Genomic DNA, 16,455 nt, shown 5'->3' with positions numbered 1-16,455 from the left:
GGCGTTGTTTGGCTCGACCTGTGTGTGAGCAGACGTTCAGCGTCATGAACATCAACAACGCCAGTCACAGATCCATGTCAACTGACCAACACCACAGCTCTATCCTGAGAATAGCCACAACAAAATTAACTTGACTTTGACCAACAACACTGTTCCCACTGAAACAGAAGGTTTAATTCTCTACTGTGTTATGAAAAAAATGCATTTGGAGAATAATTTGTACAATAATCCTTGAATATTCATGCTTTGCTACCCGTTAAAGACCAAAACCTTTTATGTAATGGCTTTTATATGTCATATATATTAGTTCACACAAACACTCCATCCTTCTGCTCCTGGCCCGGCCCATGTGTCAAATTGTAAGTGTCCTTATGCATTCACTGAACCCCATGTTACTCCTGGAGGCTCTGCCTTCAGCTTGTGTGTGCAAATAGGTGAATGGAAAAGAATGTAAAGCACTTAGAGTGTGCACATTGAAAAGTGCTGTATAAGACTGTTTATCATATATTTTGAAAGATTTAGGAGAGCTCTCTTCAGAGCTGAAGACATCTTTTGGATGGAAGGTGAAACATCAAGATTCTCAAACATGTCCAATTACCCTCTACATATTCCTTCTGGGTAAGAATTAGTAATTACAAGCATATGGTTGTATGACGCTAGTTCACTGGAGCTGCTGAATATAAGCATTTTAATAAAGTTGTTTGTTCTGCCACCAAACTTTGGCTTTGTCAGCTACAGTAATCAGCCTTCAGGAAATAACTTTCCTAATATGTTTAGACACAGTGAAGATAAACAGAGAATGTGTCCTTCTTACACACACATCATATTTGTTCCCATACAGCAACTCTGCTGCTTTACCAGTCTTCAGCTCACCAAAATTGCAGGAAAACCCTGAGTAAATGAGTGGCGTCCTCCAGGATGACACTGCCCCCATCCAAAGGGCACAAGGGGTCACTGACTGGTTTGATGAGCATGAAAATGATGTGACTCATGTGATATGGCCTGCACAGTCACCAGAACTCAACCCAGTAACACCTGTGGAAGATGCTGGAGTGACGTGTTAGACAGCGTCCCCACCAGCATCATCAAAACACCAAATGATGGAATATTTTTAGGAAGAATGGTGTTCATCCCTCCAGTAGAGTTTAGAGATTTGGAGAGTCAATGCTAAGCAGCACTGAAGTTATTCTGGTGGCACGTGGTGGCCCAACACCTTACTGAGACATTTTATGTTAGGTTTTCCTTTCATCTGTCACCAATCTGTATAATCAAACTGACTCCAGTCTCAGTTTACCAAACTGAATTCAGCCTGCTGAGAATCAAGCTGACTTCATTCAGCCAATAATCAAAATGCCTATTGATTACCAAACTGACTGTCCACAACCAGTTTATTGAGGCTTATTTATTTATGCCAATATGAGTCACATCAAATACATTTGTCTTGTATCCAGTGGAAAAAAATTTGAACTTGCACTAAAAAAGTAAAGTACATTTCATTTTGTACAACACATTCTTACTTTTTGTTGAGTTTGCGAAATAAGGCAGGGAGGAGCTGCTGTCACAAACTCTTGTAGTGAAAAACAATACACACCAGGGGACATCCTCTCTCTATTTCTTAGTTGGGTGCCAGTACAGCATGGATTTGCAGATACCAACTGATCCTGATGGTTAATTCTTGACCCCAGCAACAACAGTTGAACTGTAGTTCCCCATCCTGAGTTCAGCTCTGTTAGTTTGGACCCTGGTCATATATTTACATATGAAACTCAAATGGTGTAAGTCAGATTTTTAGGACTGGGACCCTGTGAGCTGTGTGTTCATCTGTCAGTGTGTGTGCATGCTCTGAAGAAATTTGGTTACTCAGAGAAACCAGGTTGCACAGTTAATCACAGTACAGTAGTCAGTACAGTATAGTCCATGTTGTCCAGCTGAAGGGATTGTGTTTATGTTATCCTTATATCCCTCTCTTTATATTTGTGTGTTTGTTGATTTCATCAACATGCGTAAATAATGTGTAAGCTTTTCTTCTTGTGCATTTGTGTAATCAGTGCTTTTCCTGGGTCTTTAAGATGGTGAGGATGTTGTATAGCTTAGGCCCTATCTGTTTGATGGCGAGTGGGAGCTGCTTAACAATCTTCACCCATCCATATGTCCATTATATATACAGCTTATCCTGTGGGGAAGCTGGACAGTGAGTGACAGTGAGTGAGAGGTCAGGTACACCCTGAATAAGTCACCAGTCTCTCAACCAGACAGACAACACCTACAGGCATCTTGACTCATTCAAATGGTATCAGTCTTAATTGTAAGTGTCTGGAACTTTTTGCCTAGTAAATTTGGCTTTTCATTACTTCACCTGCACTGAATTCAGCAAGTAGCTTCTGCATAGTGCGTGTACTACTGTATATACTGTATGTAGAAATGTACATGTATTTGAATCAGTTCAGCTGCAGAACTTATCACAAATCTTTAACCCACCTTTAATGTATCTGATGTACTGTAGGCCTACTGTACCTTTTAACATGGAAACTCTTAATATAAAATACCCTCAGGAGTAAATGGCATTATTCCCATGGAAAAACAAAATGTTATGTACTGTATTTAAATGAAGAAACAAAGGGTGATTAAATTACAAGTCTAATGTTAAAATAAGGCTACGAGTCCATGCCAGTTTTTATCACTTTGTCCTAGTAATTATTAACCATGTGATAATGTGATAGCGCTTCCCGAGTGTAAATATGAATTGTAAATGTCCTGTTTATTAAAAAAAAGATGGTGGACAAAACAATGGTGTTCCCATGATGCAACTGTGTCGATGCACCTTCTAAACCTTAATCTGCGCGAGGCAGCTCCAGAAAGCAGTGGGTTCATCAGGTGTCGCAGTCAGGCGTGACGCAACTTCAAGACTCAACAGGTGAGTTCTTACTCAGAAAAACTGCACACGCTATTAGTGGATGCCATGTTAAATGTTTGTTACTGTTTCTGCTGTAAAACAGAGAGAAACAGTTTGTCGCGGAAACGACGCAAAAGTATATAGGTTAGGCCTAGTTAGTTTTCCCCGGGAATGTTTGCCAAAGGCTACGTCGGACAACATGATAAAATGTATAGGCCAAAGAAAATCTGTGACGGTGTAGGCTATGGTGGTGTTCACATGAAGTAAAATCACCACCATCACTCTCCTGCGTGATGTTGGTTTTTACAAAGGTGGAATACCGCTAGAGGAAAACTCGGCCTACTCCTTCAGTCATCCAGTTATTTTTCTAACATGATTACAAATCTTGCATGTACTGTACTAGTACTAGTAACCATTTCGCATTTCCTAATCAAGTCATCAGGAAATGGCATGTCCTTGTTTTTATGTTATTTGTAACCCAAGCAAAATTTGTATTGTATTGTTTTGTATGAAAAAAAAAACACCGGAAAGAAACCTCTATAGGCTACACCAAAGGAATTGATAAGGTTTGAATGATTGGTTCACATTATACACATGTAGGTTCCTTCTACCATCATTGTTTGGAAAAGGAAAAGAAAAAGGTATGTTTTTGGAGACGAGCTTTAAAAAACACTTTTATTGTTCCAGCAATCTAGGACTTGTTTTGATTTTGGTTTTTAAAATATTGCAGGTTATGTATTTTGGAAAGTTTGATGCTTAGCTTGTAAAAATTAGATGCACAAACTGGGGCTATTCTGTCCAGAGCCTTGTAAATTACATTCATAATTCACAATGCTCAGAATTTTGTTTCTCTAGGCTCTGTACCCTATGTGTCAGTGCTTATAGCTGATGACTTTTAGGTGTCTGTTATAGGTTTTATGTTTAGCATCATATTCTGTGGAGAAAAGGCCAAGATGTAGGATTTGGTTACTGTTTCAAAGTTGTTGTTTTTTTTTTTTTAATACTAGCTCAAATTGAACCTTTTTTTCAATATTTGACAATATAGGTATGTTCATCTGTGTTTTTTTTTTAAGGAAGCCAAAGTTTTCAATTGTTAAAAGTTGTGTAAGCATTTGAATGTTGCCTGACTTTAGTAGTAAAAACCTTTCCAAGTTTTGATTTAAATCAGGATCGAGGGCTGAAATGGTTCACCAGTAAATTAGTCAACATTTCTAGTAACCGGTTAATTGTTGAAGACAATTATTTAAGCAAAAATATCAAACATTTTCTGGTTCTTCCTTTGTTTTGAGAATTTTCTTCTTTTCTGTTTTAGTTCATTGTAAGTTGAACATCTTTGAGTTGTATGCTGTTGATCAGCCAAAAAAAGATGCACTTTCACTGTTTTATCCCATATGAAATGATTAATAGACTCATTTAATTAATAGTACTTTGACAGTTTTTATTAGTTTGGGCTACAGGCACAAGTTACTCTATACCAAACCACCTGAGGTTTGAAGCTCAGCTCTAATAGAACTGTAACGCTGGACTGTAAACTCTAGAGAGAACTTCTGTCATGTGTAGCCGCACAGCCTGGGCATGTTGTTCTGGTACATTCTTGGAGGAAGGGAGAGTGAGAACCAGTCTGTTCAGTCCTGTCTAACGCTACATAAACACGAATGTGACGGTTCACCTTGTTCTGGGCAAGACTTATGTTAAATCACACACCATGATACAGTCTGCATGAATCTGCTGTTGTGTTTAGTCAGGTTGTGCTGTGGTTCACACACCTGTTATGCTTTCTGACCAACTACAGGAATATACTTGGTACTTCTCATATGCTTTATTTCATGTCTTCTTGGTCCTTGGGTGACCTCACCATCATTGGTGGGTGTTTTAGTTTGCTTACTTGTGCTCAGAGGAGCAAGGAGGTTTCTTGAAGGAGATGTGAGGCCATTCTTTGAGGTAGTCTTTAACCAGAGTCAGGCGCTCCTTTATTTTAAATCTGCTAGCGATGCTGTGGCTGATTAGACTGCTCTGACACGCTTCACCACAATGCTGCTGTTTTATAATGGGACAAATATAACCCAGGTGACAATCATTACATTTCCTGTTATCCGTTTCCTCTGTCCTGTTGTTCCTAAAGGAAGACATTTGAATTCTGTTGGACAGACTGACTTTCTGACTAGAACATTCTAGTTAGGAGGTATGAACAACTTTACTGCAGTGTGGGCTGTAATCTGGATGGTTTGTCACACATGCAGGTTCATCTGCTTCATTGCTGCCTTGCTCAGAGTCTGTCTTCTTGTCATCATGTCATGATACAGTATATGCTGTTTGACATTTTCTTCTGACAGCATTGCTACTTGCAGAGTTTTTTTTCTTTGCTTACTCTGTTTTTTGCTAACTACTATGAGGGTCTTCAGACCTGAGGCGAAATCAGGCTTACCAAACTGAGGTTTGAGCTCCTAACTCTCAGATGGGAAACTCTGAGTTCTGAATTCCTGAACAGTTGATCAGAACTACTTCAGTCATCTATGACTATGTTAACTATGAGCTAAGTGCATGAAAAGGTATCTTCAGTGGACATTTGATACTATGACTCACCACAGCAATCAGAGCAGCTCCGAAAATGGTTTTGAGTGTTTGCTGCATCAGTTTCAGCACTAGGTCAATATAATTAGTAATATTCCAGTGGAAAAACCATTTATTTATACAGCTTATGTCACACCAAATGATTGTTCATCACACTGTAATAAAAAAAAAACTCCTTACAAATATTTTGTAAGATGTTTATTTTTATGTTTAGCACACACATCTCCTTACAATCTCCTTGTAACTTTGAGTTAACTTTAGTTTTTTTTTTCCTTTAATGTAAAATTCCATAAACATACACTGGGATTGAAAGTACTGGACCAACATCATACAGACACACACACACACACACACACACACATATATGTATGTATGTATATATATTGCACAACCTTAATAGTCAGGTAAAAACACCAAATCATGTCAGGAGTGTAATATTGTGGTCGAGTTGCTCTACTATATAGGGCAGTTGATATTAATGCAATAATGGGTTATTTGTTTTGAATGGACTTCATAAAAGTGGTGTTCACTTGTGAGGATTATCTTGCTGAACAAAACATGTAAGTGTCAAAAAACTGTTGTTTGTCACAGAGCTTATTTTCCACAGTAATCCAAAAGACTATGGAAAAATGCCACTGGCTTTTTGTCGAGGGAACCAGGGTGATGCTAACTTCTGGGCTGGCCTACAAAAAAAAGTCATCCCTGCAGCACTCTATAACTCCTAGAGTTGCTTCTCAGACCCTGCTCTCTCTGTGGTATACTGGTCAGACCACATACTTCTCATGGCTGAACTCTTTCCTCTGGTCTCGTTAATGACTCAGCATATAAGCATCATGACATTTATGAAGGGGTGTCACTGTGGATGTCCACCAATGAAAGACCGATGAAGGACAAGTGTGGGGCATTGTTGATGAGCAACAGCTTGATGAAAGAATGTGTGGCAACAGGTTCCTACAGATGCTCCTGAAAATATTTAAACTATTTCCCTTTAAAATTTCAAAAATGTCTAAAAACATGTTTTTGGTTTAACATTATAGGTTATTGAGTGTATATTGATCACAAAAATGGCAGTTAAGATGTGCCGAAAGTAAAGAGGCTGGACTGTTTTTTTAAGCCTCTTTACAGTACATGCAGGGAGTTTTTGGTTCACTGCATGTCTGGCAACTAAGAAATAATTCCAAATATGTCACAACCTCCTCTTCCTCCAGGTCCTCTTGTCTAGCAGTATCGCCAATTGCAAAGCAAGCAAGAACAAGTAGCAAAGATGTCAGGGGTCAGATCACAGCATCAAGAGGTAATGCTGTGTTGATGGTGAAAGTCAGCTCCCATGAAAAGACCAAAATCAAGAATGTGTTTGTCTCTCTCTTTCTTGCCTTCCCTCCCTTAATTGTGGCTCTTAGCTTCAAGCCTCTTGGTTTGTACTGGAGAGGTGAATTAAATATAAAGTTTCATTTAAAAACTAAAATGTTCAATCATTTTCCTAAAGCACATGGGATTTTTTAAAATCATTCTTTGAAATGTAATCCTGTTGACATTTGATGTCTTGAAATCATAGCACTTTCTATGATTTTCCTTTATATGTTAGAATTACTTATTGAAGACAGTTGAGGGCTCTTATGTTTCTAAAATTCATCTAGTGACAAATCTGTAACAGGTCTTTGTCATTACAGCGATGACATAACTGGAAGGCTTGTTCAGTCAGGTACAGAGTGTTGCTGTAGTTTTAGCCCCGCCCAGATACCCACTGGCTTTGATATGCACTTGTCTGACTAGCACATCCTGAGTCAGGTGTGGCATTGCTCTCAGTGTAACACAGATTAGAGCTGAAGGGAACTATTCAAAGAACAGTTGGATCTATAAGGAATTTTAATAGGAAAACCCATTTTTGTTTTTTTGTTTTTGTTTTTTTTAAGTATGGGGGATTTTCTTTTTCAGCTTTACATTTATTCTTGATAGAAAGGATTTCCACTTGAACTACTTGGGGAGCAGCTTAAGACATCAGACACAGGTGTGTTTTTATTTGTTATTGTCAACGAGACATTATTGGTTCCAAGTGTTGCTGTCTGTGGCTGCATTTATGGCTTTATATGCTACTGTTGATACTGTCACTGCTGTACACTTTGTCATTCAGGTCCAGATTAGGGAAGGGAGACCTGGATAAAGCCTGCTATCACTATATTTATATGTTTATACTCTCTATATGCAGACAGTTTAGCCAGTGTTGACCACAGTGACCTAAGTCACTTGAAACTATTACAGTATTAATGGTATTGTAAAAAAACAATTGTATTCATATTTGACAAAGTGCACAGCTTAGCTATATATCTGGGGGGCTAGTTTCTGGATTTATGGAAGGAAAACTTTTTTTTTTGTTTTTTTTTTTTGACAATTTGAGTTTCGAAACCAGACTCCAGTGATAATGTAGCTTATAAATTATCTAATTAAAGTGAGAAACCAGTTGATGTTTGGTTCAGGATAGCAGATGGCCCGGTGCAGGTCTAACTATCCATCCTAAAACTGAAGTGGGAAACGTCCAGATTTCCTTGAAGTGATGATGGCTTGCAGCCAACAGCAAACAATCTGGCTAGACTTCTTGAAACTTCAGACTGGATTTTCCACAGTGATCACTTCCTTTTACAGGCTGTTGTCACCTGTTGAATGTGAAAAGGGAATGCCAGCAGCTAAAAATGGTTGCTTTTGTTTTTAAGAGGAACAGGAAGAGCCACTGGATATTCCACGGGCCATTTGTTGATTGGTTTTCATTCTAATTATTCATTTTATTGTCTGTTTGACCCAGTGATTTAGTGACTTTCAAACATTCTACCTGATCTCTGATATAACATAGTTTTTTACTACACTCGTATAAATGTGTGCATTATGTTCAACGTTCCCAGCCTTACATGACATAGCTCACCTTTCAGTGTAATGTACCTCACTGGAATCTTAAAATCCAAATAAGATGACCAACATTTATAACTGTCAAATGTATTTCCTTAATATTTTCACATCTGATGAGTACATCCATTAAGACACATATTACTTGAGAATAAAGAGCTGGCGTTGGTATAATATAATTAATATAACTGAAACCTGGAAGCATGAAAATAAGATAAAGGTGACGAGTACAGGGTGTTTATATATGAGAATGCCAACACATTTTTGCCATGAATTGTCTGCTGCTAGTGATTAAAACAACTTCGGATTCAGAATCAATATTTGAGAATTCTGTCCACTCACCTCAAACAGGTTGAGGCAGACGGCCGCTCACCAAGAGCCCAGGACTGAGGTTCTTGTTGAGTGATTTTTTTATCACTGTACTATTTGTTTGTTTTGTTTTGTTTTTTTTTACCTCTGCAGCTACGTGTATTTTGCCATGAGATTGCCCTGAAGCTCCTTCGACACCATGCAACGCTTTCATCATCACATCCTACCAATTGACCCTCAGGTGTGTCCGCCTCCTTTGAGCAGCAGCCAGTCAGTGATCAGCAACCCTGATAAATCTCCAATCAGTACATTCAAAGCTGGGCACTCACGAAGCAGTAGCACTGGCTCCTCCAAACTTTCAAAGCAGGTAATAATTCTCACAATAACACAGTCTAACCGTACTGTGTTTTAAGTATGTGGGGGCGGGGGGGGGACCTCTATGTAGTCTTGTATAATTTTGTGTATTTTAATTGCATTTTTGTCCTATTTTGGCTACTTACTGTACAATTGCACTGTTTTGCCTCTTCTGGCAAAGTATTAGTGGTTTGATTTGTCATCCTGTTGAAAGCAATTGGCTTAAATCTAATGGCATATACATTTTTGCTTAGTATCAGTATATTTTCTGGTCATTGGAAAACTGATGAAAAAGGCACCCTGTAACTGAAAATTATGAGACAGTCAGGGACAACATCGATGTTAAAGCAAGGTAAATCAGTTTTCATTTTTAACTTGTACAAATATTATTTTTTATCTACTTTATTTCTTTGCTTTGCCTGCCATTAGCGGTCTTCATACAGGTTTCTCCGAGTTAGATTCAAAAGGCTTAATGTGAATCATTAAATAGAATCCCTTTGTTTCAACCTGTTAACTTGTAGAGTGAAAGGGGGGGAAGAAAGCTCCCAACATTCATAGAATTGCATTTTGGAAATAAAATCTTGACCTCTACTAAAGCCATATTTGATTTGTTTGGTTCTGTTTTAGTCTCGTAACTGGGAGGTGATGGATGACCTGCCACCGGAAATGTGTTCAGTTCCTGGCTCCTCTGGGGACCTCAGTATCCCTGGGATCTGCGAGGGTTACTTGTTGAAGAGGAGGAAGTACCCGCTCAAAGGCTGGCACAAGGTTAGCACAGCACAGACTGGACAGCATCTGAACTTATCTCCTCTACACAGGTTCCCAGTATTACTGCAGTAAGCATGATAGTTACACTGATGCAGATGTATTTTACTGTACCGTCTAACATGCGAGCGTGATGCAACTCCTGTGTCCTCTGGATCATCTTTAGCTTTTTAACACTTCACTGTGATTGGTGCTTTTCAGAGATTCTTCCTGTTGGAGAAAGGAATTCTCAAGTACTCAAAAACCCAACAAGATGTAAGTCATGAACAAAAATGCAGCTACCAACACTATGCCAGAAGACCAGGCACTGTCTCTCTTCTGTTCTATTTATTCAGTTGATTCCAGTGTGGTTTAACAGATCTGTGTAAATTTATTGAATATGTAGTAAGACAAAATGTTTCAAACACACTCTGTTATTGTGTTTTAGATTCAGCGAGGGAAACTCCATGGCTCTCTGGACATCAGCCTGGCTGTTTTGTCCATCAATAAGAAATCTAAACGGATAGACCTGGATGCTGGAGACAACCTCTACCACCTCAAGGTAACCTACTTGCCACAGCTGACAGGGATTTTAGGACCACTGAGTTGGTTACACAATGATTAGTAGCACAGACAGCTTCTAAAACTTTGTTTTAGGAGAAAATAATTACCTGAAACTGATAATTCACTATTAGTAATATTTAGAGAATCCAAATGAAGTTGGCAACCAAATATCTGGTCATTCTTTCATCTAAAGAAAACCTAACATGTCTGTGTGATGTCTTCTGTTTCCTCTCTCTACTTTCTTTGCTTTTTAGGCAAAGAGCCATGAAATCTTCTACATCTGGTTGACCAAGCTATGTGCCCATCGTGTATATAGGAAAAATGAGGCGATGAGTGTCCACCGTGGTGTCCTTCACGCTCTTTCCATGGGCCAGAGTTCCCTGCCAGCCATGGCCACTCTTGTCCACCAAAACAGAACAACAGTTAGTAAAGATTCCTGGTCAATTCATGTCACAGCTCAGTTTTACCCCATGACAGAAAATTGTACTCTGATATAGTGAATCAAAAGATTTCCCTCTGAAGACTTTAGATTTGTCAATTAAGGAGTTTTTGTTTTGAAATGCCTCTTTTTGGCTGCTACAGTAGAATGCAGTTCCTATTTACATACATCAGCCAGTTTATTAGGTATGCCTAGCTATGACCAGTATAGTGCTGCAACTAACTGTAAAATAAAGTGCTCTCACATTTTAGAGCACTTTGGTCGTCCACTTTTCTCTGTTGCAACTATGCTCACTACTGTCTTCCACTTCAGCTGTTTTTCAAACGGTTAACAGTGTCACGATAAGCCATGGTAACATTTATGATGGTTAGTATTACCACTTCAAATTTTAAATATCATAAAAACTGTGGTCTTGAAAACTGCACTTTGAAAAACCGCCCCACTGAAGGATTGAACACTGTCCAGGATCGACCAACGTTAACTAGAGGTTCTCAGACACATGTATGCAGTGTGGGTTTGTTTGGGTCAGTGAAAACATGGTGGAATAAAGTGATAGACTGAATGACAATGCTCTGAAAATTTTTCATCCATCTAAGAAGACTAAGTACAAAGTGTTGGCATATTTTGGTTTTACAAGTCCTGAGGGAGACTTAATTGAAGATGTTAACTCTGTCTGCAGAGCATACCGAATAAATAGCTGCAACGGGAGGCAACACTTTAAATCTTTTGGTCATCTTTGTGACCATCACCCTCTACTGTAAATTAACTTTTGGCTTAGAGCATTATGTGAGGACTTCAGAATGGGGCAAATAGTTTGTCACTAAGCTTTGTGTTACCTTTGCTCTTCCTTTGTTTATAGAGTGGACATGTAGCACACAAGCCCAGTACCCTACAAACCCACATTTGATACATTGTCCTGTTTACAGAAGGTTATGGCTATTGGCTGTCATTTTTTAATGTCTATGCACACATAGTGCATAGTGATGCTAAGAATTATTTGTTGTTTTCAAAATTACACCTTAAACAAATGATTTTCATTAGTCTCAGTATTTTTTTGAACATTTCGAACACATTTTAACACTGTTGTCATTGATAACAATGGTAATTTTGTTCATTATAATCTGGATGTCAAATTTCCATACCGTTGCATCTCTGACATAGCCACCCATTCGCTGACCCAGCCATTTCACACAGATGCGTGACTTAATCCGACTAATCGACACATAAAATTGTTGCCAGCTATTTTCATTATTGATTTTTATTGATTAGTTGTTGCAGCCCTAATCCAATACAATGGCCCTGCAACAACTGTCTGTGAAACTATCAGTATGCATTGTTTTTGGTACATGCCATTTATACTGAGTAATGTGTACAATACTTTTGCACATTCCTTATGGAGAATGCTATAGACACTACTTACGAAAGTGGTTTGTAAATCCAAGCAGGTGGAAACTTTGTCACGTTCTAATTCAGCTCTTTTATCATAATACCCCCTTCCACTGTTTGTGTAGCAACCACCAGCTTCATGTTGAGATATGCTCTAAATACTTAGTTTGTATACTAATGTGCATGTGTTTGCATTGTACATTTCCTAAAAAGGTCATTTGTCCCTTACAAATTAATAGAGGTATTGGTTCATTGGAATAACCAGCAGTATTTACCATGGCCGAACAGTGGTATCTACAGAAAGTCATACTGCTTCAGTAGGATAAGCAAACAAGATGTTTAACTAGAGCTTCAAATACCTGCTCTTTTCATAACTGAACACTCAAGTATATTTTAATTTGATTAATGGCTTCTTTTAAAGAGTGTTCAAAGTGAAGTCTTAAATTTTCTATTTCAATATTCAGAAACTCAGGAATCCCCGCCATGACTGTTCTTATAGTTCATTAAAAGAAAAACAAGAAAATGGTTTTTATTGTGATTTTAACTGTGATGTGTTTGCTCCTCTAGCCCCTTCACTATGCCAGTTCAGCCTCAATGTACCAACCAGAGATGGAAACCCCAGCCCCTGCTGTCACCTCCCACCCAGGGGTGACCAGCAAGGTGTCAGCCTGGCTGCAGCAGACTCATGACATTGATGCTACCTCCACTGGTGAGAACCAGCTGTAATATTAATCCACAGAGTGGGTTGTGGTTTATTATCATATTTCTTATTAGTCACCAATGACAAACAAATATGGAAAATGAACATTTTGACTTGATCCACCCTGACCAGATGCAGAAACAGATGCAGACTTTTTTTTGTTGTTCTCATAATCTCTAAAATGTGGTTTCTGACCTATCTGCCAGGCCTGGCTCCCTGTCAAACAGAGCTGACAGAACTGGCTCAGCTCATCCAGCGACTCCAATGGTTAGAAGGAGGCCTGCCAATCTCAAACACAGACCTGGAGATGCGAATTAACATGCAGGTGAGTGTTCTCATCGCAACTGTCAGTATCCGATTCCTCAAATAGTATTTCACTGGAAAAATAACAATGGCGTGATCTTGTTTAATCCACTGTTAGTTATTTTACAGCTTTTATTAATCAACTGACATAATGCAGGTCTGAGTTGGATATCACTTTATTGATCACTGAGCAGAAGTTGCATAAAGATGAATGGCTGCTAATTTTTGCCACCATGTTATATGAGGAAAAACATTTAATTATAGATGATAGAGATTAGACTGCAAGTATCAGTCTAGAAATGTGTTTAGAAATAGAGCAGGAGAGAAACTGCTTTATAGAGAGAAATTAACACCTTGTTCATCTCTATTTTAGAATCTCTTCCTGGAGAAACCCAAGAAGAAGATGGGGAAAGTGATGGGTCACGCCAGGACTTTGTCCCGTGCTGAAGCCATGGGGGGAAAGGTAGGACTGACTTTAGTGTGTTAAACTTGTGTGCACTGTTGTGGTTCATCTTAATTTTGTTTTGTAAAATAGTTCATCCTTTGTTGAATCTGTCAGCTTGATATCATACATTCCTCTCCTGTGTCTCATTGTCTTCAGTTCACTTCTAGCAATCTGAGTAGCAATAGCAGCTCCACTTTGGGAGAGTCTCTTCAGTCCATCCCTGACTATGTCTACTCTCAGCTGTCCAACCCTCAGGTCATCTCCCCAGAGGCCAAGAAGCTCCACCAGGACATCTTCACTGTTTCCCAGAGGGGTACGGCTCTCCCACCTAACAGCTCTATTTCTCTGTATGATTTTTTAATAGCAACTGTATGTCAAGTTGCTAAACGTTAGATGCATCTAAAGAATTGCTTTATTAACTGACAGTAATTCAGTAAAACCTTGAGTCAATTATAGAAGTTTTTAAAGTAAACAAATGCCAAATTTAGCTATTTTAAGTTGTCACTTTAGATACTGTAACCCTTCTGCCACCCGGCTCGTTATAGCAAGGGAACAGCTACTCAGTGCATACGTCTCTAAACTAAAAAAAAAAAAAACAGATTTGCAAAAGAGACATTCCAATGTATGAAACTATGTCTAGGGTTCAGTATGATCCTCACCTTTTAAACATCAATTAGAGAGGTCCCAGAAATTATATTAATTGAAATAACTCAAAATAGGTACTTTAGTTACCCATAACTCACAAACAATCCCTCCAGGGACTGGTTCACAGTGCTCATTTATGTACATTCTTGTACATAAAGAAAAACCCAAAATATTCTGATCTACTGAATAATCAGATTATTAAAATACAATAACATTTTATACAATCTAAATCCAGTATCAAATCCAAATATCAAACCCAGATCATTTCGTATCCCTTATTAAACCTCAATAAATAGCTTTCATCATTTGTGAGAAACTAAAGTTGTAACTAACATATCTGTGATCAGCTGTTGTTGGGCAATAAGCAAGCATTTCTACAGTTTGTAGCTCTTAAATTTATCAACATTAGCACTCATTTAGCTAGCCCCAAAATTTCAGCACTGGCTTTAAATGAGAAGATACTAATGTTACCTGCATGTTTTCTACACTGGTCTTTGCTAATGAAAAATAACAAGGAGAGAAAATGGTGTTTATGAGATCTGTTAGCACTGGAGCTTATTGAATCCAGGTGTTTTGTTGATATGGAAGCAGGTGTTGGAACCCAACCCCTAGCTCTTGTTACCTTTGATTAACCTTGGTCTTTGCTGACATTTTGTAAGCTAAAATTTAATAAGTACAAAATGCCACTACTCTTTCAGCTGTTACTCTTTCTTGGTTACAGGTATCATCATATGTTCATAGACCGGACTTTATTTGTAATTCATAAAGCTTCTGTATGTTGTTGCAGTCCATGCTTCACTCAAGTCCATTCATGAGGTTTTAGCCTTGGAGAGAGAGAGGCTGAGGCAGGCCTGGACCAGCCCTGACCTGAGGCAGAACACCTCACAGCACCTTGCTACACTGTGCAGCACGCTGTCTGAGGTAACAGGCACATTCAAAATCAGACGCCCATGATGACATGACACTAGTTTAGTGCTCTCTGTCTTTGTGCTTACTGCTTCACCATCAGCCCTCCTTGAGTCCCAGAGTTAAAACACTGACTGTTGGCTCAAAATATTAGTACCAGCCTGCAAAATACAATAGAGGCCAAGCCCTCACTGTCTGTTGGTGAGGTGAAACTAGAGAGCAGGTTTGGGCTGTTTCTAGGCAGGACAAGCACAAGTCGCCACAGGCACAACCTGAAGGACCACACCTCAGCTCGTTCTCTTCCTCTATCCACACACACACAAAGAGGCACAAAACAGGATTGTTGTCACACACTGAATCAGTCAAACTGACGGTGCTCAGCAACCATTCTTGTTTGGTGTTGCATGAGGTTTCTTCTGCTTAGCTGCCTGCCCTGTTTTCTGACCATGCTGCCTGTCACTGTCTGTTTGAACCAAAAGGACATCGGCTGTTAGTTGCCTAATTGCTGACTGTCACATGTGGTAGTCATCAAATTATTTCAGAAGAGTTTAAGGATAAATAGTCACAGTTTTTGATTGTTTTTCTTTCTTTTTTAGTAATGGAGCTCTCCACCAATTTTATTATATTAAGTGTATTATACTGTGTGCTCATTATGGCTAGTAACACTCAGCCTGTACAGAGAGTTGCACAGTGCCCCCTAAAACTTTATTTGCATTATTAATTTCCATTTTCATGACTAGAACTGAATTAACGTTTGGTGGCTAACTAAACCACAACATGCAGTCTAGTCCTCTGGATGTGTCATGGACAAACAAGTGCTGTATGAATGTTCTGGAGTCTGCATGATGTTCTTATCATTTATTTTGGATCTTTTCTGTTTCCTTTTCTTGTGTTCTGCATTGCTGGTCTGTCTATGTGCATGTCCATGCAAAAGCTTGATATGCAGTCGCGTCTGACCAAAGTCCACTCGCTTTCCCTGTCTTCTGACTCTACTGAGGAATCCTTCTGCACTGTCCGTCCTGACCAGGTGTGTACTGTGCTGTGCTGTGTTTGTGTGAAAGTCAGTTTGTCATTCTGTGTATGGCAGTTTTGTGATCTTCCTTTCACCTGTGTATGGCAGTTTTGTGATCTTCCTGTCACTTTCATTAATTTTCCCCTTGCATTTGCAATTTGTTTCAAAATAAGGTCAACAATATTGACAAGATTGTTGCAGAAGCTTTCCCTTCATAGCACATATCAGACAGAATTCTTCCTTCCTTCACATAGTCTCTTACCAGCACAATAAAAATGAAGGAAAGAGT

The 16,455-nt window shown here is 38.9% G+C and overlaps 1 protein-coding gene across 3 annotated transcripts in view; it reads left to right on the top strand.

The window, feature by feature from the left end:
• Window positions 1-2,798: 2,798 nt before the first annotated feature.
• LOC109964792 (oxysterol-binding protein-related protein 7-like) overlaps window positions 2,799-16,455 on the top strand; it is a 22,172-nt gene continuing 8,515 nt past the window's right edge. The window contains exons 1-12 of one of the 3 annotated variants that reach the window (XM_020608352.1): window positions 2,799-2,914; window positions 8,822-9,035; window positions 9,650-9,790; window positions 9,989-10,042; window positions 10,215-10,328; window positions 10,585-10,752; window positions 12,723-12,864; window positions 13,062-13,180; window positions 13,532-13,621; window positions 13,844-13,916; window positions 15,036-15,169; window positions 16,089-16,181. In XM_020608352.1, coding sequence (XP_020464008.1) covers window positions 8,868-9,035; window positions 9,650-9,790; window positions 9,989-10,042; window positions 10,215-10,328; window positions 10,585-10,752; window positions 12,723-12,864; window positions 13,062-13,180; window positions 13,532-13,621; window positions 13,844-13,916; window positions 15,036-15,169; window positions 16,089-16,181 — 1,296 coding nt within the window. In that variant the 5' untranslated portion in view covers window positions 2,799-2,914; window positions 8,822-8,867. Of the gene's footprint in view, window positions 2,915-8,821; window positions 9,036-9,649; window positions 9,791-9,988; window positions 10,043-10,214; window positions 10,329-10,584; window positions 10,753-12,722; window positions 12,865-13,061; window positions 13,181-13,531; window positions 13,622-13,759; window positions 13,917-15,035; window positions 15,170-16,088; window positions 16,182-16,455 lie in introns of all 3 variants that reach the window. The other 2 variants (XM_020608351.1, XM_020608353.1) reach the window with 2 other exon arrangements.

This window comes from Monopterus albus, unplaced genomic scaffold (assembly GCF_001952655.1).
Source record: "Monopterus albus unplaced genomic scaffold, M_albus_1.0 scaffold92.1, whole genome shotgun sequence".
NCBI classification, from domain to species: Eukaryota; Metazoa; Chordata; class Actinopteri; order Synbranchiformes; family Synbranchidae; genus Monopterus; species Monopterus albus.
Note: the sequence above shows the minus strand (reverse complement) of the source record. Positions and strands in the feature narration are given on the sequence as shown.